The sequence below is a fragment of the Pelmatolapia mariae genome, linkage group LG23 (genome assembly GCF_036321145.2).
Source record: "Pelmatolapia mariae isolate MD_Pm_ZW linkage group LG23, Pm_UMD_F_2, whole genome shotgun sequence".
In the NCBI taxonomy this organism is placed as follows: domain Eukaryota; kingdom Metazoa; phylum Chordata; class Actinopteri; order Cichliformes; family Cichlidae; genus Pelmatolapia; species Pelmatolapia mariae.
The window spans coordinates 30683953-30711335 of NC_086246.1; the positions used below are offsets into that span (position 1 = coordinate 30683953).

At 40.9% G+C, this 27383-nt stretch overlaps 1 protein-coding gene across 1 annotated transcript in view; it reads right to left on the bottom strand.

The window, feature by feature from the left end:
- Positions 1 to 777: 777 nt before the first annotated feature.
- LOC134620343 (NLR family CARD domain-containing protein 3-like) overlaps positions 778 to 27383 on the bottom strand; it is a 62806-nt gene continuing 36200 nt past the window's right edge. Inside the window, exon 11 of the mRNA XM_063466472.1 lies at positions 778 to 831. Within this exon, the coding sequence (XP_063322542.1) occupies positions 830 to 831 (2 nt within the window). The 3' untranslated portion in view covers positions 778 to 829. The remainder of the gene's footprint in view (positions 832 to 27383) is intronic.

Sequence of the window (27383 nt, forward strand, 5' to 3'; positions counted from 1 at the left end):
AAATAATACCCTCACGGGAAAATCGATATCTCTCTATGAGCACACTGTCGCTCTGAGCTAAAGGATCCTGTCTATCCCGCAATATACGCTGAATTCTGAAAACTCTCCTTATCAATCTTGCACCTTCCGCAATGGGTTGCTCGCGTACAAACGGACAGGACATGGCTGCGACAGACTTCCCAAATCCACCTTCGCTTTTATAGCCGTGGTCTCTCATCTTGATTACACAAAGTCATTTACTATTACTACTCTAAAATATGAATTACATCTGAAATAATCAAATACATGTAATAGAATGATTAATAGTACATTTCCCTTTTTTTCGGAAATGACCTGTATGTATCTGTATGAAATCAATAAAAGCATCAAATGCTGCATTATATTTAGTTACATTGATAATATTTATTTATGGTAAAACAGTGGAGAAATATCGCTGTTGCTTTCATGTAACTGCAGCGGACATACCTGAGTGGCCGCGATCTAATCCTGTTTACATAAAGTAAACCTGCTCCCGAGCAGGTTTACGCTTACGGATCTGTTGCTATGACAGCAAGTCCCAGATGAGCTTCGGAGAACCGAACGATCCAAGATCACGCGAAATCGTCAACATTCAAATCCGGCTAACTTACTTAGCGAGGTACGAAGCCTGGTGAGAGGTAATCTGTCTTTGCAGTACAGAAATCCCAGGGTTAACAACAAAATTACCTGAATGAGATCAAACCTGATGCGTAGTACTGGCCTCGGTCAGAAGACGTGTTCCAGAAGGACTCTTGACAAGTTGTGAGTAACAGGAGGACCAGGATGGACTGTTTCTCTGTCTGCAGCGTCTCTCTGCAAAAAATGAGCCAACAGATAAACTACAGCTGATTATTTCTGCCACATTATTTCTCCTCACAGCTCCAGGATTACAATTTTCAACCATATATATGTTATAAAGCTCTCTCTCTCACACACACACACACGTTGTGCATAATTTCAGTCATACATGCATAGATACACACTCAGAAAAGTAAAATGTAGCTATGGTTATAAAAAGAAAGTGATAATAATAATGATCTGTCTTAGATTGCTGGTGACAAACAGCAGAGACGTTTTTTTAATGTACAGACGTGGCTCAATGAACCCACCAACCAGTAAAACAGCTGACTGTGAGCACACAATATTCTCGACACATTTGAATTTATTTTGCAGTATTCAAATAGGGTCATGCTTAAAAGAGGATGTAAAACATTATATATACAGAATAATGAACATTATGGAGCCCTGTTCTGAAAAATAGTCAGATTTTTCCATGTTGATGAATTAAAGAAATCCCTGTTAAAAACCTTCCATTTATGGACTCTATGTACACACAGCGCTGCCAGAAAGAGCAGAGGGAACTAACAGGGACTCACTCCATCCAGCTCACTCTCTGCTCAGACACAAGAACTGCACATACAATGTAAGACAGAAAGCGGACAGCATCATCACTCACAGAACAATGCTTTTCAATAGCGTCTTCCCCGCCACAGTCAGACTGATGGCAAACAAAAGCCAGTGAACAATGTGCAATAATAACCCCACACTACCCCACTTTACTTGCCAGAAGTCCTGTGTAATATTTGCAATATAATTGGACTCTTATGTATATACTGCCACCCCGCTTGTAAAGGGGGTAGAATTTATGATTTATTATTTAGAATTCATATTAGTGTTGTACTGTCTTGTTTATTTCTGTCTATTTTCCTGTCTTACTTTGACTGACAGAGCTCTGCACAAGAATTGCAACGTGCCTTGACTGCTGGTTTATGCACACATAGCAAATAAAGAACCTTCTACCTTAAATTTAAAGTTTTTACAACTTTACAATTTATCTTGTGGTAGGACAGGATGTGATATCACCAAGTAAGTTGCTTGATTGCTCTTAACATACTTCCATTGGTTTATGTTAGCTAACTATTCACAGAACTATCTGGGACCTTAGGCTTTATATAGCACTTCATGAATGGTGACAGTATGGAGGAGAGCTTGTTTGAGTCTGGTGCACCTGTGGTTCACCAGACCGACAAACAGGAATCAGACGCAGATTTTTATTGTTTGTTTTGACAGACTGATGGTAACAGTGCTCATCTTAAAGACGGTCTTAGAGGAGGCAATTAACTAGGATGTCAATGCTTGGATTTCAAAGACAAAATTCAGTGGACAAGTAAGCTTAAAGCACTGAGATACAATCTTTATCATCAACTGTATGAATGAGGAAATGAGACACAGCTCCTTCAAGCTCAGCAGGAGGGACAGAGTCAAAGAAACTCCTACTGTGATGAAATAAAATTTGTGACTGATATGGATTTATCTTTAAATGGTTTGGGTAATAAAAACAAAGATACAAGTTTCAGGGTTCATACGCCTTTTTCAGGGTCAAATTCAAGCACTTTTTAAGCACTTTCAAGGTCCCTTTTCAAGCTTTTCCAGCACATCCCTCCCTGCCAAAAAACAAAGAATGCATGTTTCAATTCGCATCACCTCAGTAAGACCATGTGAAAATGAAAACAAATCATCCTAGGTGAACTTGAACACCTTTGTTCACCTTTTGTTAAGACATAGAAAAACGCACAACACAAACATACTGCAAAAGGAAACGGTCGCCTTATATACATAGTGTATAAACTCAAAATGCACATTTCACTTAAAAATTAAGATGTGAAAATGTGAACAAATCAACTTGTTAGAGATATTCTTCTCCTGTTGAAAAAACCCCCCAAAAAAGAAATAAATAAGTCTTCTCATCAGATATTGATGCTTCTTTCCTGTGTGACAAAAAATAGGAGACAGGTGTTTGTTTTTTAAGTTAATTCCCAATAAAACTAACTGTTTTATTGCTAACTACATTGCTGTCTGTATTATTGCTGAAGTCCTAAATGATCACCTTTAAAGTGTTTGTGCTAATAACATCATGTACAGTCAGACTGGAGAACAGCACTGACTGGGAGAGGCTTTGAACAGATCACATAGTTCAATTCAACATAAGACTTTAAGAATGCACAAGCATCTACTTAAAATCTATTTAATTTATCATCTGTGATATTATTATGTACAATTCCAATGTATTTTGTTCATCTCCCTTAAATAAACAGGCAGCCTTAAAGTATGAAATATTCATATACAAATACACATATAAATGTGTGTACTGTCTCAGTGGCTGATAGTGCCCCACAGGTCTCAGTGTGAGCTTGAAGACATTTATAATGTTTAAGTAGTTTAATGTGTAGGTGCTGACCATAAACACATTTTGAATGAAAGCCGGGGAACTTTGGTAGCACAGAAACAAGTGGCTATTCTTTGTGACCATATGGATCGGTCCCTCATATTACCATTATTTCACCCAAAGGCACCAAGTTAATACTCAAAAAAGCTGCAGCAATACACACAAATATAAATAGTACTTGGTGACAACTTTGCTTTTAGCCTTTAACCCGCTGGTGTCCAGGGTATAATGGGCCGTTTTTGACTACTTTTGATTTGGCCTCTATATTTCACCTTTAAAAACTGTTTATCTTGCCAATCTGTTATTTACTCATTTTGACATAATGTGTCAGCACAATTTATCTAAATTCAGACAAAATTTAAAATACGAGTAGAAAGTGATATTTTTGACTGTAAAAACCACAAGCATGTTTAACGAATCATTTTCATAACTTGAAATGCAGATAGAAATTGTACATTTTTAAAAAATATCCACAAGTTTTGCAAACAACAAAGTTATATGGTATGGTAAATCCTGCAGGTCTGACAGCAGGTGTGTCACTCCTGTTTTCCATGTGGGGACAGCGTTTACACTGCAATCTGCCTTTGGTGGCTTTTTTGCAGGAACTGTGACATTCACTAGTAGAACTGACACACAAAACAACACAACGACTACACCACACACTAACTACACAAGACAACACACTAACTTGAGACTCCAAACATGGTAAACGTCACAAATCTCTCACATATCAAAACTCTCCCTCTCTTTCGCTCACTCTCGCCGGTCACTCTAAAACTTCCCCCCTCTTCCCAAACAACCAAATGCCACATGTTGCCATATCATTTTTTGATTGGTCGACATGGTACATTTTTCCACCAATAGGGAAGGAGTGTTTTTTTCCTTTTATTTTTTCACTCACAAGCAAAGCGTGTTTGCTAGCGCGGTCCTTAGAAAACACCGTTTTTACCGTTTCTTCCAGGAGAAAACGCCACTGTTGTATTCCGAAAAGAAAAAAAAACACCTCGGTTTTACGTGACCTATCAACACAAATTAAAAACTGGTATTTAGTTTTGAAGTCCGCACATTCGACCCAAGTTGAAATGGAAACTCTGGGTCTGTCGACCCCAGAAGGTTAATCAGAAAGCCTTAAGTTGGCTAGTTATGTATCAGGCTAATGTTTAAAGCTTTCACTTGAGTAAATTAACTCATATTAATGCTAAGTAATGTTAGCTAAGTTCACAGCATATTCCATAATAGCGCTGCCATACTGCCTCACACTCAGTGCATTTCAATCATTTCTCCAGCGAGTTTGGTAGCCAGCAAAATAATAATCAGAATTTTAAAAAAAATAGCATGTGTAACGTACACGTACTGGAAAATTATTTACTAGGACTCACCTATCATGCGACTAGAGAGCGCAAACTCCGCCATTGTCATTTTCCATCAAACACTCATTAAAACAGCAGCCTACAGATATGTTACACTTTCAAGCACTTTTAAGCACCACATCTGAAATTCAAGCACTTTTCAAACTTTGAAAAGACAACATTAAAATTCAAGCATTTTCAAGGATTTCAAGCACCCGTACGAACCATGAAGTTTACTATAAATTTTGTTGGGTGTAATTTAATCTAGTCTCTAAGTGACTTCTCTGTCTGTGTGTAAATAGTCAACATTACTTTCTGTTAGAGGAGAGCCAACTGTTTGTGTCGTAGTAATTTTTTTTAAACAGAAACTACATGCTGAATATGTTTGGAGGATAAATCTATGTTAAATAATAATTTATGTTGTTACCTCGAAAAACTTTTCCAGGTTTTGTGCCAAGAAGTAATTTTATTTAAATTATTAGAAGTAGCTTTTTGGTCTGTAATATGTGAAACGTGAAATGTATCCCTCACGAATGACATCATACCTGAGCAACAAACAGCATTCCTGTCCTAAGGTAGAAGTTTCAGTATCAGTTTTTGGAAATGTGACTTTTCTATATATTACATTTATCCAGGTAAAAAGTCTCAGTGACATTAAAAATATCTTTTTTAAAGAGTGACCAGACCAAGAGGGCAGCAGAATTTACAACAAATATAACAACAGTTTTGTAAGGTACTGGATTGATTTAACTTTAGGTACAATAACAGAACATTTCTTTATTATACATTTAACCTCTTTGTACAGCCTGTTTACTGAAGCCTATTTACCTTCACAATAAGTAAATACATTAAAAACTATAGAAATGTTGGAAATCAGCTTATCCTGAAACTAGAGCTGAACATTTTGTACAGACATTACAGAGAAGAAACAAACAGTTAAGTTTCTAAAGACTAACGATTAAATGAGGAAACAAAGCGAACTTACAGTTTCTTCAGCACGAAGAATTTCCACTCCACACCTGTATGGGCTCAAAATGTGGTCATAAATATTTTGTACTTGTAAATCAGTTTTGTATGTGGAAAAAGAATTTGTGTGTGCGTAAAAAAGATTTGTATGTGTAAAAAAGATTTGTATGTGTAAAAAAGATTTGTGTGTGTGTAAAAAAGATTTGTGTGTGGACTTTGCCAAAAAACCCCTGCAAGTTACAAGTACGGATTTTGACCCTATTTTTCTTCCTTTCATCTGATTGGTCAATGTCATGTCAATCACAAATGTAACAATCCAATCAGAGAACAGATGGGTTTGGCTGTCGGAGGGGCACTTTTTTTGAACTGCAGGTCTTTGAAGGGAATAAATGCCCTTTTACATGCCAACTCAGCGTTTTCCTTTATCACCACGAAGGAAAACAGTCTGTGGTCTGAGTTTGGTGATTTTTGTGTCACAGGTCTATGTGCTTAATACAGGGACTTCCACAGCCTTTTCAACAGCGCTGCGGACCGCGGGGGGGGGGGGGGGGGGGGGGCAGTGTTTTGGAAATGACAGTCTTCATTACAAAGCTTTCTTCGTTATGAATTAGCATACATGTTTTTATTGAACATTTGAAGAACTAGCAAACCCCCCCCCCCCCCCCCCCCCCCCCCGAAACTCTTGTAGAGGACATAAAGTCAGAGATAGAAACGACAAGGAGCAGGTGCATCTAGTACAGGTAGAGCTGCTGCAAAAACCCACAGAGCCCAGCAGCCAGCGCAACAAATTCTGGATCCTTTGCTTTTAGTTAGCAGTTAGCATTAGCAGCACATCCTGTGTCCGATGTGAAAGGACTTTTATGCTGCGCACTGTGACTCACAGCAATGGTCCCGGGTCAGCCCTGACTTTGTGTTAAACTAATCCTAAAGTAATGATGGTATTTCTAACCACTGACATACCACAACTTTATCCTTTCAACAGCTGCTGAAAGTTAGGGGACCTAGCTGCTATCGGATATTTATATAGAGATCCTCCAGCTTCAAACTGTATCACCCTTCAAGGACCTGCAGTTCAAAAAAGTGCCCCTCCGACAGCCAAACCCATCTGTTCTCTGATTGGATTGTTACATTTGTGATTGACATGACATTGACCAATCAGATGAAAGGAAGAAAAATAGGGTCAAAATCCGTACTTGTAACTTGCAGGGGTTTTTTGGCAAAGTCCACACACAAATCTTTTTTACACACACACAAATCTTTTTTACGCACACACAAATCTTTTTTACGCACACACAAATCTTTTTTACGCACACACAAATCTTTTTTACGCACACACAAATCTTTTTTACACACACACAAATCTTTTTTACACATACAAATCTTTTTTACGCACACACAAATCTTTTTTACACATACAAATCTTTTTTACGCACACACAAATTCTTTTTACACATACAAAACTGATTTACAAGTACAAAATATTTATGACCACATTTTGAGCCCATACACCTGACACTAAACACAGACAGACAGTTGAGCTGTTAAGCTTTTCAGTTTGAGTTTCAGTTTAACCTGAAAGGGGCAGGACTTGAAGCGGGTGGGCGGGGCTCAGCAGGAGTAGCAGTCTACTACAAGCCTCAAACTCATTTTACATCAATAGAGCTGCAGACAGCCCACTTTGATCTTAAACATGCCGGACCAGTGAAACTCTCCTTTCAGTCAGTGTAAAGAAATCACATATTTATCTGTTTTTCTACATGATGAAGAAAAAAGCTGCTGTGATAGAGAAAGAAATCTGTCAGCACAACTCATTTTTAAGTTATAAGAAATGTGTAAAATTACCAAGACTCTCAACTTTTTTTTAGCTGTAATTGTGAAAAAAAATAAAATTTCTTTAGTAAAAATGAAAAGATAGAAACCTTTCTGCCATTTAATTGTTTATTGGCTAATTACTTTGTGTAGTATGAATGTCCATAAAGGAGGTTTTGTCAGTAGGAAAATGGCTGAAAATACAAACAGGTATCAATTTAGCCAATCAGTTTTTGCTAAATTCTGCACTTAGCTTTGCAGTCTGCAGTATCATTGAAATGCAGTCAGATGCTGCTCATTTTGTTTTCAAAAACTGAAAATTTTATGAAATCTTATGCCTTATGTTTGACACGCCTGAGCTATATTTATTTCTAATTTAAATTATTAATGACACATTAAATTAATCATTAAATGACATATGTAATTAAGTCATATTGGCACTCTTGGCCCTGCAGCTGTATTCTTGAATATATTTTATCTGTCAAGCTTGTATACCACCGACAACACACAGCTGGATAACCCCCATTGACAGAACCCCGGACTTAATTTACTTCTATATACTTCTTTATTTCCTGATGTTCACATGTTGTATACTTGCTACTTGTGTTTGAATTAAAACTAATGGAAAGGGCATTTTCACCACAGCATGTTGATAGATACTGAAGACTGATGTCCAGTCTGCTCCAGAAATGATTCAAGTATCAGCTTTTTCAATTGTTATTCAACTGTAATCTAAACACCAGCTGTCTGTTAGAGGTTTTAGGAGTCTTTATGTGACAGGTGATTATTAGTAGAATAAAAATGAAATTATCTGAACTTTGTGTTTTTTGTTCAATAAAGAGTAAATGCAAAAACTGAGTTTTAAAAAATCTCAATTTTTGGTGATTCAAAGTGCCTTTTACTTGTGGACGAGGAATACAGAGTTCGTCATGCAACGTCAAAGGTATGTGCCTTTCTTGTACGTCACCCTGTGCGCCACGTTATTGTTTACATGAGATGAATTTCTAAGGCTAATTTCTAAGTGAATGGTATTCATGGACATTGATCAATGGTCATGACATTTTGCATACTGATTAACAAAGTGATGCAGTCACATTAAAGTGGTGCTGTCAGCATCAAACTAATCCATGCGTCAATATTTAAAATATAGTCTAACGCAACACTGTTGTAGAAAGGATGAGATGAACACTTCAGTTTGTCGCGTATCAAAATGGAATGAATGTGAGATGGTTAAACCGGTATTATTGGTGTGTGCTCTGTGTTATCTGCATTTCGGTCATCATAAAAGAGACTCGGCAGCAGATAAGAATCAAGTAGAACAACTTTCATTACTAAACGAAAACATGCACAAACAGTTTGCTCTTCATTCAGTGGTTTTAGTACAGTAGGCTTTACACACTGTTTATATAAAACATGTTCCCCGACAATATAACCACTTAAATGGTAAATATTCCTGTTTGCAGTTAAAAAAGAAAAAATAAAGTTATGACCATATTACTGATGTTCATGACAGAAAAAAAGACTTTATAGGCAGACCCCGCTATTAGCCATTTTCTAGAGAATGAATTGGTCACAGGTGGTGATTTCATACCTGTTGAACTGAGCCTTTCAGAGTTTCATAGTTTCTAACAAGCCTTTTATGGTTAAACTTAACAGTTACTGCATGACTGAAATCAATAAAGGAGTATTAGGGCCACATTAAGAAAAAGAATAATTATCAACCATTTTAGGATAAAGTCGAAAATGTATTTTGAGCCAAAAGTGGAAATCTAGAGATTACAGTTGTTATTTTAAGACAAACTGCCACAGTTTTTGAACTCTGAGTTAGTGAAATCGTACTTCAGTATGTGTTTTAGTAACAAGGAAATGATTCCTGTTTAGCACATGAACACAGTGTGCTGTTCAGTACAAGGAAATTTAAAAGATCGGTGTGAAAGTTGTGTCTGGTCAGAGGTAAAAACAGAAACTCAGAAGAGTTTATTTGAATTTACTGCACCTCAGACACACAGTCCTGCAGCCTCACATACTGGGGTCTACTGGTAAGGTAGTCAGCAATTATAATGATGTAAAGCTCAGACAGATCACTGGCTCTGTCTTTATGATGATGTTTTTTAATTAATCATTGACCAATGATGTTAAAGACAGTCTCTGGGGAGCCATATGTCATTTAACTGTGATTTAAATGTGCTCTGATATGAGCTCTGACATCAATATATCTATTAGGAAGTCACTGACAGCTGCTTCAGACTCAGGTGGAGTGAAGGAGTCAGAGGGAAACTCAGAGAGTGAAGAAATAAAAATGTGTTTTGAGATGTAATTGTCTTTAAATGGTCAGAGTGACTGATGGACAGATGTAAGTTTAATATGATAACTTTTGGTCATTCTAACCTCATCAGTTTCTGAATAACATGAGTCCTCTGAAGGTAAAACAGTTAATATTATTTCCTGGAGGTGAGCCAACAGATAGTGGCACAATATTTTGTAACCAGAGGCCTACATGTTGAATCTATATGTAAACTTCAATAGATCTATACTAAATAACAATTCACAAAGTCCTCGGTGACCTCCTGTCCGTCAGTGTATAATTACTCCTCCAACTGAGCTCACGTCACATTTATTTGCTCCATGAGTGGGAGAGAAGTGACTCCTCTCTGCTTCCTCCACAGACTGATGGAGGCAGGAAAAGCTGCCTTCAGTCATTATGAAGTGGATCCACAGTAACAATGACAGAGTTCATCTTCCCTCAACATTACAGAGCAGAAACAGACAGCAACATTTCTGAAGACAAATTGTTAAAGGAGGAAACAAAGCAAACTTGTAGTTTCTTCAAACTGTGCAGAAGAATAATCTCCACCCAAACTCCACTGGGCACTAAACACTACTGAGCTTTTTCCTGGAAGGAGGGAAGACTCCACCTGAGGCAGGACAGGTGGGAGGGGCTCAGCAGGAGGAGCAGCCTATGACACTGAAGTACATCCTTCAAGGTGAAGTTTCTGAACACTAGACTTTCATGTGAAAAGTAAAGCTTCCCCCTTTTCCTCATTCCTTCCCTTTCAAAGTATTGTTTGAAAGTTCTCTAAATTCCACTCTCACAGGGGACACAATAACATTTCTACTCTTTCTTTACTGTTTCCTTTGCATTAAATCTGCCCTTTGATTTCCATCAAACTAACATGGTCAGGAAGTAGGCACATCTTAACATAAAAAAGCTTTGTCTGAGCTCTGAATGATACAACCATGAGTACACTAAACAGGCTTTGCTTTCACTCTGTGTCTCTGCACAAATAGAAAACATAAACTAAACATCAGTGTTTGCACTGAAAGCGGCGTGGCTGGTTCAACTGGTTTTAGTCAAACTTTCTGAAGGTAGGTAGTTTTACTGTTGTATTATTGTTGTATTACTGTGTTATTTTTATGCTCAATCCAATCAAAGACAAGTTGTTGGATTTTAAGCATTCAGTAATGATTCTGGATGGAAATAAGAGATGGTAATATCAAATCGCACTGAATCTAAAAATGTGTGTTTAATGTTTAAGTGTTCAGATATGACTGAGTTCTGATCTTTTATTTTTGACTCTCCTCTTGATTGATTTATTCTGTCTTACAGAAACCTGGTTACAGCAGGATGATTATGTTATTTTAAATTAATCAACACTCATGAATCATATTAACTGTCCTTGAAGAATATGCCGAGGAGGGGGGCTGGCAGCAATCCTCCACTTGAGCTTAACCATAGACCATAAAGCCTGACTTTTACCCTTGTCCCTAACATGAAAACCCCCCAGAACATCTGATACTCCACAGTGCAGCTACCTACACTCTAAACCCACAGAGGTCAGTTATCTCATCAATGCTGTTACGCTGGTGTGAAAAAAGTGTCTGCCCCTTACTTTACTTCCTGTATTTACTTTTCTTGCTCCCGTCACAGACACATCTGACCAATGGGAGCACTGAATATTGTCACATGGTTTGTGGGGTTTTTTGTTGTTGTTTTTTCCTTTGTGTGCCACCCTCAGCATAATGAATCACTAGGACACCATCTGATGGTAGGGTATCTCACGCAACACCAACTCACTTTGGGGATTTGGGTCCGTAGGATGAGTCTACTTACAACAGCAATGGGAAGCCTTAAGGTGACAGTGCTGCTGAGAGAGAGACAGACAGACAGAGACAGAGAGAGAGAGAGAGAGAGAGAGAGAGAGAGGATCTCATCTTTGCTTTTTGCAGATGATGTGGTCCTGTTGGCTTCAAAACCAAAATATAATTCAAATTCAGAAATTATACCCTTTGAATATCAGTCAGATTATGTATTATTACTAAGTTTTGGGGGGGAAATAGTAATAAAGTTCAAATTTTTTCAGCGTATGAATGATGAAACCTAATTTTTTTTAATCATCATTGCAGGTCAGTACCAGTAACAGTAAAAATGATATATTTTTACTTTTTTTTATTTTGGGGGAATGAATGGCCAAAACGAAAATCACACATGGTGTGTTAGTGGCCAGAAAGGCCATTTAATGACCAAATAACCACTGAAATGATCACTAAAATGATCAAAAGTATATTTTAGTGTGTGTGCTTCTGTATGCATTCTCATTAGCAGCAAGATATACAGTGGCTTGCAAAAGTATTTGGCCCCCTTGAACTTTCCCACATTTTGTCACATTACAGCCACAAACATGAATCAGTTTTATTGGAATTCCACGTGAAAGACCAATACAAAGTGGTGTAAACGTGAGAAGTGGAACAAAAATCATACATGATTCCAAACATTTTTTACAAATAAATAACTGCAAAGTGGGGTGTGCGTAATTATTCAGCCCCCTTTTGTCTGAGTGCAGTCAGTTGCCCATAGACATTGCCTGATGAGTGCTAATGACTAAATAGAGTGCACCTGTGTGTAATCTAATGTTAGTACAAATACAGCTGCTCTGTGACGGCCTCAGAGGTTGTCTAAGAGAATATTGGGAGCAACAACACCATGAAGTCCAAAGAACACACCAGACAGGTCAGGGATAAAGTTAGTGAGAAATTTAAAGCAGGCTTAGGCTACAAAAAGATTTCCCAAGCCTTGAACATCCTACGGACCACTGTTCAAGCGATCATTCAGAAATGGAAGGAGTATGGCACAACTGTAAACCTACCAAGACAAGGCCGTCCACCCAAACTCACAGGCCGAACAAGGAGAGCGCTGATCAGAAATGCAGCCAAGAGGCCCATGGTGACTCTGGACGAGCTGCAGAGATCTACAGCTCAGGTGGGGGAATCTGTCCATAGGACAACTATTAGTCGTGCACTGCACAAAGTTGGCCTTTATGGAAGAGTGGCAAGAAGAAAGCCATTGTTAACAGAAAACCATAAGAAGTCCCGTTTGCAGTTTGCCACAAGCCATGTGGGGGACACAGCAAACATGTGGAAGAAGGTGCTCTGGTCAGATGAGACCAAAATGGAACTTTTTGGCCAAAATGCAAAATGCTATGTGTGGTGTAAAACTAACACTGTACATCACTCTGAACACACCATCCCCACTGTCAAATATGGTGGTGGCAGCATCATGGTCTGGGGGTGCTTCTCCTCAGCAGGGACAGGGAAGCTGGTCAGAGTTGATGGCAAGATGGATGGAGCCAAATACAGGGCAATCTTGGAAGAAAACCTCTTGGAGTCTGCAAAAGACTTGAGACTGGGGCGGAGGTTCACCTTCCAGCAGGACAACGACCCTAAACATAAAGCCAGGGCAACAATGGAATGGTTTAAAACAAAACATATCCATGTGTTAGAATGGCCCAGTCAAGGTCCAGATCTAAATCCAATCGAGAATCTGTGGCAAGATCTGAAAACTGCTGTTCACAAACGCTGTCCATCTAATCTGACTGAGCTGGAGCTGTTTTGCAAAGAAGAATGGGCAAGGATTTCAGTCTGTAGATGTGCAAAGCTGGTAGAGACATACCCTAAAAGACTGGCAGCTGTAATTGCAGCAAAAGGTGGTTCTACAAAGTATTGACTCAGGGGGCTGAATAATTATGCACACCCCACTTTGCAGTTATTTATTTGTAAAAAATGTTTGGAGTCATGTATGAATTTTGTTCCACTTCTCACGTGTACACCACTTTGTATTGGTCTTTCACGTGGAATTCCAATAAAATTGATTCATGTTTGTGGCTGTAATGTGACAAAATGTGGGAAAGTTCAAGGGGGCCGAATACTTCTGCAAGCCACTGTACTAACCACAGTAGAGTGGTTTTTGAAGGCACACTTTCTACACCTGGTGCAAAGGGCTGCTGTTCCAATCCTGGAGGTGCGCCTTTTCCACCTTCTTCTCATTTGGTTGGTGGGGTGTGGGTCACACTCTGGTTCAGACTACTGTATCTTGAGATCAATGGCAGAAGTGGCTGAGAATCGGGGACAAGGCCGTCTTGCAGTTGTTGAGGTCACCAGCATGTGCCCCAGCTCTTTCAGGATCACTCTTCATTTGTAGGTTGTAGAGCAAGTTGTTTCCGATGGGACAAAGGCATTGTATCCCAAGACATCCAGGACATTGGAGAAAAGAGCCAGCAGCCATCAGTTAGCTTTCCTTCAACAATTCGAGGTGCCAACATCCTCTCCAGGTTATCCAAGCTGTATTTATGCTTTTTGTAGTCCAGGACTGCTTCTTGCTTCCAGGCTTCCTCTATTCCCCATCACTGACTGCTGGTTCCTTGTGTGTTGCTGTCAAATGAAGCACATTCCTCCGTTGCTTTGGCTTGTGGGATATCGCCATGGTAGTTATGGTGAAGCCAAAGACAGACAACAAACTCTTCCTCTGTTGCAACTGGAGGAGCTGGGGAGGAAGCTCTGGGTTGTGTCCCCTGTGCCAGTTTTCATCTGAGGAGTTCCTCTGCTAAGGTGACCAAAGTAAAGACGTTGTCCTTGGAGCTCCTCTGTCAGTTGGAGTCTGAACCCCTTTCCCTTTTTTACTTCCTGAGAACTTCCAGTTTTGTCATCCAACATGCTATGTATTGCTTTATTCTGGTGTAGGCTCACATTTCCTATTCATCTATAACCCTCCAATCATCACACGTTGGCCTCCTGTGCAGGTTTGTAAGGCTGCACAGCCAGGGGCGGATCTAGAAGGGTGGCATGGGGTGGCAAGTGCCACCCTAAAATGATCCCTTGCCACCCCAAGTGCCACCCCAGTTTTGCATATGACAGTGTTGTTTATTAAAATAAGATAGCATTAACAGTTTGAGCGTAGTTACAGTCAACAGTGAATATAAATGCTAAAACTGAATATATTGGATAGTGTTCCCCCCCTGCACCATTAACAAATGGTTCAGCCCATAGCAGGACCGGCTTTTTTCTTTTTTTCAGTAGCAAGTGATGCTTATGATTGTGCCAGAGCACATTTTGAACAACACCATGGGAATTTCGGATTTTACACAGGTGGTTGGATGTTACACTGTGGAAATGGAAGGAAGGTGAGTGTTATTAACCCTCTGTGGTCCACGGACACGCTGCACCTCCAAATCACATGACTATTTTAAGCTGACATAGCAACAAGCTGCAGCCACGCCGACTCTCTATTTCAGCCCACATTGAAAGTTTGGACTTCAAGTTTTTAAATTTTAATTACAGGCCAGTAAACCCAGAGTTGTGATAATATATATATAAGCCACGCTTTTTTCTAAATACTGTCGTCACGTTTTTGTGTGTGTGTGTGTTTTAAGCGTTTTCTAAGGACAGCGCGAAAATGGTAAAGAAAGGGAAAAAAGCCACCTCTTTCCTATCGGTGGAAAAATGCACCATGTCGACCAATTAAAAAAAAAGTCAACATGTGGGATTTGGTTGTTTAGGAAGAGGGAAAAGTTTGGGGAGTGACGGTAACGGCAGCAAGACAGAGCGAGCGAGAGAGAGAGAGAGTTTTTAGATGTGGGAGATTTGTGACCAGAGATGGGCAGTAACATGTTACAAGTAACGCGTTACTGTAACATCTGTAAAGTAAGGGATTACTATTGCAAAAACGGTAATTAGATTACCGTTACTTTCCCGTAGGAACGCTGCGTTACTGCGTTACTAAAACTGTGATTTTTTTGCGAGAATGTCTCATGACAGTGACGTAAGCGAGTGCGACGTTCGTGACAACAGCTGTGTGCAGATCAACAATGGATAATATATCGAGTGCGGGAGAGAGTATGAGCATGCAGCGTTTAAAGCGTGGAAGTACTGACCTTACTTTGAGTTTGATTCCAAAAAAAAAGTGACAAAAACATTAACGTCCATTGTGCGTGGGAAGAAAACTTCTTTTTACAGCGAAAAAAAAACCCCTAAACAAGCACCGAGTGCGCTACGACGTAATGGGAAACGTAACGTCTGAAGTACAGAAATAACACCATATAAGACACATGTTGAGTGTCACATGTTAGAGATCCTGCAACTGGTGTTTGGGCTGTGCAGGGGTCTCTCTCTTCCGGAAGATGATTGAATAAAAAGAAATATAAAATGTTTTGACCACTATGAGTCGGGTTTTCTCTGTTCTATCATGGGGACAAAAGAATCGGGGTTAATATTTGGTGTTTCCGCCCGGTTCTCCTTGCAACAGAGAGAACAAATGTGGCCGAAGGTTGGATCTGATATGAGGCGAACAGAAGACCGGTCTAAAAAGATTTAAAGGTAGGCACAAACCTGTTCAAAAAGCAAATTTGTGCATATTGGATGAATTAACGGGATTACTTTTTTTGGGGAAGTAATCAGTAATTAGTTACTGATTACTTTTTTCAAGTAACTTGACCAACACTGTTTGTGACGTTTAGTGAGTGTATACTTAGTGTATTGTGTTGTCTTGTGTAGCTGTTCTGTTGTGTAGTCGTTTTGTTTTGTGTGTCAGTGAGGGCACTAATGAATGTCACTAAGGCACATTTGCAACGTAAACACTGTCACTAAGTAGAAAACCAGCGGAGTGATACACCTCCTGTTATCAGGCCTGCAGGTTTATCCCTATGCTCTTCTCCTCTGTGTTTTGGTGGACAAACTTTTTTTTTAGTGGCACACATCATTTGTGTGGCATCTTATTGCGAAACCTTATTTTTCTCTCATTTTAGTTTTAGTAATATTTTTTAAATGGTTGTTCAAAATGAAAAAAAAAAACAAAAAAAAAAAACGGCAGGTGTAGTTGTGTAGCTTTCTGGATTTTATACTTATTGGGCTACATATTTATTTATTATACAGGCTATACAGTACAGTCGCCGGCTCCTCGTTCTCAGAAAATGCTCCTACAATCTTTTCCATCAGCTGCTCAGCCTCCACCTCCGTATCCCCCCCCAATCAAAGAAGAGGATTCAGGCAAGTTTCTTCATCTTGGGCAGATGTCTTTTCTTCAAGGGCAAAGGACTGCTTGCTGTCCTTGCTCTCTGACCAGATCATATAGACAGTGCTTGAAGCTGTGATGACCTTCTTGCCATACTGCCAGAATAAATGACCTGGAAGTTCTTAGGATTACTTACAGAAGTAGCACTGACTCCACCTGCATAAACTCCAGGAGCTGCAGCTGCAGGTTTGAATTCTGCAAAATGTCCTGTGACTTTCTTTTTGAGAGTTAATAGTTTGGGTATGGTAACTTTTTATGAAAATACAAGAGTAGAAGTGCTTTTAGCATGTGCTTCAAAGCTAAGTTTGACTGGGAACCTCAAAGCTCAATAAGCTGAATCAACAGAAATTCATGCGTCACAATTTATTCCAGTCTATCTTGCAAATACATGTTTGTGCTGCAATGTCATGCATGAAAACAACCTATTAGATCCTTAAGATCAAATCTATGTCAAAATTGTGTCATCCTTTTGGTCCATTGGAGTGTGGTAAGCCACCAAACGCCCTTATTGGAAACTAAGACTATCACATGAAATTGCTTGTTTGGCCAAAAATGGGTAAATGTTGTAATTTGGTAAAAAAAAAAAAAAAGAAAGAAAAAAAAAAAAAAACATTAAAAACTACAATTTTCATGTGTTGAGTTTAGAATGAAAATGATTTTACCTAAATTGCGTAATTGTGTACTGTCAATAACAAGGAATCAAAAAAAGGTGGTTATAATGGGTTTTACGAATGGGTGGCCACGATAGAGCCAAGAGGAACAATTTGATGTATAGTGTATATTATTGATATATTTAAGGAGCTGAAGTAAAAATTGGGAGGTTTCATTCCATTTGCATTAACACAGTGAAAATGGTTGAAAAAAAGAAAAGTGAAGTGGCCACGAATGGCCACCATAGAGCCCAGAGGGTTAAAATATATATTTAGAGCTACTTTTGATTAATGTCACACTGTGGTGCAATATGACAGGATATATTAACAAACACAAATACTGAAAGGCAGAAAGTTTGATCATAAAGTTGATCATTTTAAGTAACTTTCTGAATAAAAGGGGCATCTTGTTTAAAGAGTCTACCTCTTAGATGTTTGTATATTCATGCTGCAGCACTTTCTTTTTTTAATACTGAAGGTAAAAACACTCATCCTCCCCCATTAGGTATTCTCTCTGTACCTGAGTGTTTCCAGTCTACAAAGTGGCTCCTTCAGTCCAGCTGAAAGCAGTTTCACACCTTATTTTTTTTTTTTTTTTTTGGTCCCGTTTGGTTCCTGTTGAGAGAAAAAAAAACAGAAAAAAACAGAAAAAAAGAGAAAACAAGCAAAAAAAAAAGGGAGCAACATAATAAAAACAATTAACACAACTATTAAATTAGCTAAGTGTAAATAACAGTAAATACTATTAACAGTAATACTAGTACTGAATACTGTTGTGAAGTGCGCAGGACCAACAGCGCACAATGTGCTTTGAGGTAGCAGCCAAGAACGGTGTAGTTTGTGTCTATGAACAGTGAACACCCGTGTGTACACCTGTGTGGATCAGCGCACTTGTATTAAAAACGTTTCTATATTTAACGATCTGCTAGAGGGTGTAGGGAGCCATAGCCCTGTCCCCCAGGGCATGAAGTAGGCAAGGAGGAGATCCAGGCCCCAGACATCCAGAGGCCCCAGAGTTCCCTGTGTTAGCTCAAGGAGGACCACTGGAGGGGCATCCATGCCACCCTCCTGGGAAGAGCTGAGGAGAGCCCAGATGAGGGGTCACCCAGCAGCCACGGAGCAGAAGCCAGAGGGGCCTGCAGTGGTGTGCCCGTGGGCTCTGCTGGCAGTCAGCTGTGCCAGAGTGAACCGAGCCACAGGCCCAGAGGCCGGAGGGCTGAGGGCCCCCCCACCCCCCGGAAGAGGCCCGACCGAGCCACGGGTGCCAGGCCCCACCAAGCAGCCACCGGTACATACCTGAGTGCCCAGCCCCAGACACCAAGAACCACCAACGCACCGACGCCTGAGGGCATCAGCCACCGGTAGGGAGTGTCGTGAGGGGAGATACGCCTCCATACATTGGAGGGCCTGAGATGTTCCCAGAGAGGTCGAGTCTAAGACCTGACTTGACATATAAACACAGACAATCAGGCACACACAGACACAAACATGCATTCCCACCCTCGTGCACACATATACAAATACTCAGCACTCACCCAACGTAAAGACAGACACAAATGGACATTGTACACACAATCACACTCCCCAAACATACTCTATACCCCAGGTCCAGGTACCCCCGCTCCCAGAGGCGGAAATCGCACCTAGACCCAGGAGATGTTACCCTTTTCCCTGGGGTGGAGACAAGCAGACCGCCCCCGGCTCCACAGCAGCACTGAAGCCTCGCATCCCAGACCCCAATCGGACGGCCAACAGGGGTGAGGTTAAATACACAGACCATCCTCTGGACGCCATATAACGTGCCCACCCTGAAGGCCCTACATGTATGTATTATGAGACTGTGACTAAAATTGAGGCACAGATGGTCAGAAGGGGACGGGGGGGGGGACGGGGGGGATGCCTTCCCTGCACCCTGGTGACACACCTGCACCCCAAGGCCCTGCATGTGTGGATCGGTGTGGTGGAGCAGGAAGAGGGAGGCAGTTGGGGATGGGGAGGGAAGGAAGGGAGGGGCAAGTCTGTCAAAAGAACTTCATGTTTTCAACATTCAACCACAAAGTGTGGGAGGAAAATCAGGTAAGGCTACTTCCTCAGCTACTTTTTTAAAGTTGTATTTTAAAGCAAACTTTTAGATTTGTTTGCAGCGTTAACTTCTTTTGGACTATTTTTTATTTTTTGTTATTACTATTATGGATTTGCCAAGCATCGACAGACTCAGGTCCGAGTCCCTGCTTCCTGCTGCTCTCCATCTATGAGTGTGTGGTGTCTTCGGTGTCCTCTAGGTGGTGGTGCTTCTCTCCACAAAGTCATTTTAACAGCCTGTGAAAGTCCTTCAATGAACTGGCTCCTTGTCATGGATTAATTTAACAACGGCCATCAGACTTGTGCTAAATGAATGAGAGAGAGTGATGACAAACATATCCACTAAATTACAAGATGATTATAACAAATGATCTCTCCAATTCATCATCGTCATCGTCTTCAGAAAGGCGGTTTTGACCTTTTGGCACAGAGGATTCTGCAAATCATCATTTCATGTAGTCCTTATAAGAATTTGCTGTTAAGCCTCACTGAAGCAATTCTTCTAGTGACTCAAACCATCAACACCTGAAGCGAGATATAATTAACACACAACACTTATTAACCAACATAATCCCAATTACTTAAGGAAACAGTAACTCTAAATCCCAAATCTATTAGCATCTCAGAAACCTAAATACTCACATACACACCCACACCCATGTACTTCAACCCAAAATCAGAATCCTTTTAGTTAAAATAAAATAAGATAAAACATTGCAGGCCTGTGTTGATGCTTATGTGAGTTGTGGTCTGAAACAATGCGACTCTTTCACTTGCAAAGCAAGCAGGGGAAAAAAGTCAGCACATAGTTTTACAACCTGCCTCGTAGTGAATCTGTGATGGACACCAGGAGGAGGCCATCAAAGAGAATGCTGATAGGGTACAGCGACAGCAACACAAATCCCACTGGAGAAAGTGGACATATGGGTTTGTGAATGCTCTACCAGAAAAATAGAATTCTAAGGATAGCCTCCTTGTCCTACACTTTAGTGAGCATATAGAAATGTTTCTCAGTCCATTTACCTAATAGTCTAATTAGTCTTTTAAAATCATTTCACGGTCACTTGACTTACACCATCATCACACAGTAATACATTAACATAGTAATATGCACAGCTACAGGTGGTACATCTGCTTACATTGCTAATATGCTATTAGCATTATAATACCTTGAATTTAATACAAAAAGTTAAAAACAAATCTCATTAGTATTTTCCTCCAGATACCTTCAAAGTGCTTAATTCAATAGCAAACTCTGCATTCAACAAGGTAATGTGCACTTATTATTTGGTATTAACAGTTGTCATCCTACACGTTGTTGTACATCTGTCACGTTTCTTTCTCCACAACATGCAGCTGCTCTCTATGAGGTTGGTTCCAAATTCACCAACAATGAATACCAATAAACAAAAAAAGACTGACACATCACTCTCAAGTGCATAGAAAGAAATAACTTTCATTCATGGTAATGGTGTCAATCTCTTCCTGTTGAAAGTTTTAAATTTCAGTCAAACCTGTGCTGCCTTACCTGTTGTGGGAGCCTTCTATTTAAATAAAGTTATTGGTTGAATAAATTGGCAGTAAGTTTGGTGTACAACATTCCAAAAATGTGCAATACAGCAAAACCATTTAGTTCAAAATTAATTAAACTATGATGAAGTGATAGTTATGGCTCTTCTCCATACAGCGGTATTTGTTCCTCCATAAACCAGCAACACCTGACAATGATAACTCGCACCTGCTGCTGATAAGCCCATTACCTGAGCGCTATTTAACAGTGTGGCTGAGCTGCAGTCAACGCTGGATCATTATGTGGCAGCAGTCAGTGAACCCCAGCTTGGGCAATGTTATTGTGTCTCAGCAAGTAAGAAACTAATGGCTCTTTTTGGTCTTATGTTCAGGAAACTGTGGGAAAGCATGTGAAGGGAGTCAAGTGTGCGCTTTGTAAATATTGCTGTGGAAGAAGAAATTTGGGCTCTACTGCACCAGGAGATCACTGTTGAAAAGATCACATGTATTGTGTTTTCACCGTCTTGTTATTCACTGTAAATAAATTCACTGTCTTCATTTGGTAGTCATGCGTTTGGGTCCTGCTTTTTTGAGAAATTTGATTTGGGTTTTTTTTTTTTAAATTATTATTATGTTTAACGTGTTTATGTAATGTTTCAAAAGAAATAAAACCAACCCACTCACCACCAAAAACGAAGTTTTGTGTATAGTTTAAGTGCAACACTGTTTGAGAAATTAATAAAAGGACATTTCACTTTTACTCTCTTTTACTCTTTTCTCAGAATCTAAATCAATCAGACTAAGCTCTTTTATGTTTGGGGTAAAATTGACCCAGGAATAAAAACCTTCTAAAGATTACTGTCGTATAACTGCCATAACTTATTTAATTACTGTGAGTATTTGGGCTTACAGTGTGCTTGTTTCCAGCTCCATATTTTTATTCTTGGACTCTCCTAGAGTAGTTTTGCATGATTCAGTTTAAAATGATACTTCTTTATCTGATATTGGGCCTTGGTGCAGCTCCTCAGTTCCTCTCTAACTGAAACAAGCTGTCTTATTTCCTCCACATTTGAAGGCAACTTAAATAGAGGGCTCATTCACACCAACTCTCTCCAGCGGCTTTGTCCAGTACAGTATATCCACTATCCCTCCTCTGCACATGTCCAAACCATCTCAGCCTTGCCTCTCCACCTTTGTCTCCAAATGGCTCAACATGAGCTGTCCCTCTGATATACTCATTTCTAATCTTGTCCATTCTGGTCATTCACAATGAAAATCTTAGCATCTCCAACTTTGCCTCTTCTCTTTTTGTCTGTGCCACTGTCAACAAACCTCTTCTTGAACTACAGCCATTTCCACCCTTTTCGCAAAATTCACCACCATTTGTCCTTCCTCATTTCTCTCCTTAAGACCATATCTACCAAGCACCACAGCTGGACTGGCCATCAGGCATACTGGGCATTTGCCTAGTGAGCCGATGGTGAATCTGTGTTTTTATGGACTTGTGGCGACTCACTACAGGGCTCTACTCACACCCAAGCTTGGAGGAAGGGTTCTGTCGTGTTTGGGCGCGATATGCTCAGTTGATGCATGGAGGTGAATAAAGTTGGAGTGGAGAACTAGAGCTCCTGTGTCGTGTGTTCCATGCCTCCATATTGGTGACCCTACTTTGAACACGTGGCGAACCATGGAGATCGCCCTGGACACGCCAGCAACCGCCAGCTCTCTGCCTCCTGCTGCGGCTACGTTTGCCATGGCACTCCAGTTGCCGGACTTCTGACTCCACAACCCCTCGTCATGGTTTTTCCACGTGAAGGCTCAGTTTGCTCTCCACGGCATCTTGGCTGACGACACGAAATTTCATCATGTGGTTGCAACGCTCGACCCGCTAGCCACCCGCCGTGCGATAGGTCTCCTCCAGGACCCGCCTGTGCACGGGAAATATGTGTCCCTTAAGGACCTACTGCGGCAATACACCCTCTCCAGTGCGCCGTGAAGCTTCTCTCCCTCTCCGGCCTGGGCGGAGGCACGGCTCTTGAGCTCATGGAGAACATGTTGTCCTTGCTCGGTTCAACGGGGGATTCCTTATCACCCATTTCTTTCTCAGGCAACTGCCTGCAGCTGTGAGGACCGGCCACGCCAACTCCCTGTTTCTAGCAGCGCAGGAATGCCACTCCCTGGCTGAAGAAGTTGATCGCATCCTGCTGGCTTCCCGGACGTTTAGAGTGCACGCCCTGGCTGTGGACCCGCCGGCAGCACCCCCACCTGCCTTCTCCGGAGCGGACTTGCTGGCGCTGACGGCAGGAACCGCTACTGTGGGAAAAGACTGTTTCTACCACCGTTTTGGCGCCAGAGCGCGTCGCTGCCAGCCAGCCTGCCCTTTTCCGGCTCAGGGAAACTGGGCTGCCACCGCGCCGTAGCGGCCGCGGTCACTGACGATATGAAAAGGCTGCTCTTCATTGAAGACTCATGCTCCGGGCGTTGTTTTCTGGTGGACTCCCAGAAGAGCCTCGTCCCGCCCACCGCTGCAGACAGTTTAGCAGCAGGGGAAAAGTTAGTGACTGTTAGTTTCCCTGGCTGGGTCTTCCAGTGGAACTTTGTTGTTGCTGCCAGCTCTGTGCCTATCTTAGGCACCAATTTTCTTTGTGCTCATGGGCTGTTAGTCAGTGTTGCTTACAAACATTTGATCAATGCTCTGTCATTCTTTTCTGCCCTGTTTTACCCAGGCCGCCGACCCCCTCATCCGGGCCAATTTGGTAGCCTCCAGGGACGTGTTTCAGCATTTGCTGTTAGAGTTTCCGTTGCTGTCAACTCCTAATTTCTCCAGTGCAGCAGCAAAACATGGGGTTGAGCATTATATCCCCACGGTCAGCCCCCCGGTGTTTGCGTCCACGTGTCGCCTCGACCCCGCGAAACTGTCCATCGCCTGGGAGAAGTTCAAGGCCATGGATAACCTGGGCATTGTGCAGCACTCGAACAGTGCCTGGGCCTCTCCACTTCACATGGTCCCCAAGTCGGATGGCCGGTGGCGACCGTGTGCGGATTTTCGGCGTTTAAATAACGTTACGGAGAATGACCGTTACCCGATTCCCCACATCCAGGATTTTTCCGCCCATCTCACCGGGACCTCGATTTTTTCCAAAATCTATTTGGTGCGGGGGTATCACAAAGTGCCAGTACGCACTACGGATGTTCCTAAAACCGCCGTCATCACTCCCTTTGGATTGTTCGAGTTTCTGCGCATGCCGTTTGGGTTGAAAGGTGCTGCTCAGACCTTTCAGCGACTTCTGGACTCACGGGCTGGCTTTCGTTTTCGTCTACCTGGACGATATATTGGTGGCCAGCAGCTCTGCGGGCCAGCACGAATCACATCTACGCCAGGCTTTCCAGTGTTTAGCAGAGCACGGCCTGATCATTAACCCATCCAAGTGCCAGTTTGGTTTGCCGGTCCTGGATTTCTTGGGACACCACATCTCCACTGACGGTGTGGTTCCTTTGCCGGACAAAGTCCAGGATGTCGCAGCTTTTTACTCTTGCTGTTTTGCTTCCACCACGATAAAATCAGACTTCATGCACAGCTCTCTCTCTCTCTCTCTCTCTCTCTCTCCCTCAGTGTACTTCAAGAACAGTTTCCCGTCTAAAAATCTGTTTTCTGCATTATTCGCTTGCTTGTCACGCACAAGTCTATCGTTGTTTACAGCGCTGTCGGCCGCTGGTTTTTTCCTTTTACTTACTTCCGAAAAGAGAGCCTCATTTTTGTTGTTCAAAAGGCTACTGAGCAAATTTAAACTTTTTAAAATTATGCAAAATTGCAAAACGCTTGGCTGTGTCTCTAATAAAACCTCTGTAACTTTGCTCTGTTTCACTTCAGCAGCATCAGGTAATGTTCATATGTTGATTAATAGTTTTCTTTCGTTTTTGATCTACTGCAGAATATTTTTATAAATCCCAGGCCAGGAAAATCACCTTCATGTTTTTCTGTGTTTTATCCTCAGTTACTTTGAAACAAAGACATCTGCTGTGATGCTTACACCTTTGATAAAGTCTCGCAAGTGTCAGCTTTCTTTTTATAGATATAAAAATATGGAAATGTACTGATGCATGATCTGAATTATAATATTTCTGACTGTCTGAGGCAAAATTTCCCCGATTCAAATCGAATTGAATTGAATTGAATCGAATCGTGGATCAAATCGATTCGGGCACTTGTGAATCGGAATTGAATCGATTCTAGAAATCAGTGACGATACCCAGCCCTAACGGACTCATCTTCCGGGTCTGAAAAAAGCCACGGTTTAAGTGCCTTAAACGTGCACTCTATGTAAAGGCCACCAGATGATGATAGCTGAGATTGCAGTGACATGACCGCTAACCACATAACGTTAACTTGTCTCCTTTTTTGGAGTCTATGACATCATAGGCTCAAGAGAATGAAACCTCAGATACACAGGCCTAGAGACAAGTCCGCAACTATCTGACAACCAGTTGTCACAAGGGAAGAGGTGTAGAAGGTTTGCCTTCAAAGTAAGAGCATCACATTTTTTCACTAGTGTTTCACTACAGTTCAGAGAGTAAATGGTGACTGTTTACAGACAAGTTAATGTCTTCGATACAAACTTCTCCTATCTGCTAGCAACCAAAAAAATCACAAGGTGGTTTTTGATTGCAACACACTCTTTGTGATTGATTTGGGTCAAATTTATACATTTTGGTCACACTCTTTTTGAAAAAGGTAGAGCAAGCTGTCAAGCAGTAGCACATCCTAGATTGTATTAGAGGATGCGAAAGGTCCTGATATGCTGATTCTGAAGTAAATTACAAGTACTTTAAAACTACACTGAAGCACAGAATTGAAGTCAATGTGATCAGTTTTAGCATCATTCAGAGAGGTTTTTGGGAGTCACCCGAGGTCCACAAAAACTTGAAAAGATAAGCTTGAACAGGTCCAACTTTTTCAATAATCCTAAATAACACTGTATAATTGAACTTTCCACCAGCTATGTAGTTACAATGGATGCAACAAATCCGGAAGCTCTGGATATTGGACAATGTAATTCAGCACTTTGTGAGTCATTTTTCAGCTCAGGTCGATGGATTTGGTGGACACTGTAGATCATTTTACAGTCTTATAGTGGCGGAGCAAAACCCAAAAGACAAGCGTTTTAGGAAGAAGTGAAACCTAAAGTAAGAACTATAAAATATTTCTCTCTCTTTCAAAGATATTTGAACTGGATTATCCAGCCATCCTCAACAACAGAGTAGAGCTTCTGTCCAACACTGGTGAGTAGAGATGATCATTAAAAAAAATGAGTCCTCTCATTTTAAATAAGAGTAACTCTCAATCTTGAGCTGTGAAAAGTGACAAACATCTTTTGTTCTTTGGTCACTGAAGCATTTAACAACCAAAAGAGGAAAGGGTAAAAATGGGTTGAGGTTCTGATTTTCTTTTTGCTGATTTTTAACATTAAATCCATAAAGTCCAGTCCTCCTGTGTCTGAGGAATCCAGTCTGACGAGAATGAGATGGGACAAAAATCTGGATAGGTGACATTCCAGCATTTACTAGATGAAAGTAAATGTTTATGTCACAGCAGACTTTCAGTTAAATACTGATACAATCTGTTATACTATCTGTTTCCCTTTAAAGGAACATGAAACTGAGCTCATACAGCCATTCTCAACAGCACAGCAGAGGTTTTGTCCAACACTGGTGAGTACAGATGATCGTGATCACACAATTTAAAAGTCCGAGCAAAATGTGGATCTTCCTCTCTCTGTTAGTATATGTAAATTTAACGCTGCTAGAGCTGATGTGTTTTTTAGATTTTTCAAAAGGATGAAATAAGAGTTTATTTAACAGCAGGACTGATCTTCACCATTTGTTGGACAGAGAGTTAAAACCTTTCATCCCTAACTCCCAAAAGGTGGATTCTGTTCATCTGGACATAGGGTTTTCAGTGGGAGAAACGTTTCTTCCACTGAAAACCCTACGTCCAGATGAACAGAATCCACCTTTTGGGATTTACATACCTGGATGACTGAGCATGCATCAAGACTTTCATCCCTAATCTCAAGGTCTGAGATTACTACTTGGTGCCTGACACACCTGGAGAGAGGTGGGGATTTAACAGAGTCCATCAGGTTATCTTCAACAACACAGCAGAGTCTCTACAAGCAGTGGTGAGTCTAGTTGATCACATTCATGTTTCAGTGCAAGTCTTCAATTCACTTTATTCATTTCATGCTGACTTTCTTTGTCTCCAATCCTCTACCTTAAGTATGTTTTCACTACAGTTATTTCCATCCTCTTTACGATATCCTCAACTGTTATTCTGCATTTCTCTCCCTATATCCAACACAGAGGGAACAGAGGTAATTCTCATCACCTCTGTTCCCTGTTCCCTATACTCTCCCTATGATCCAGCCTGACACACA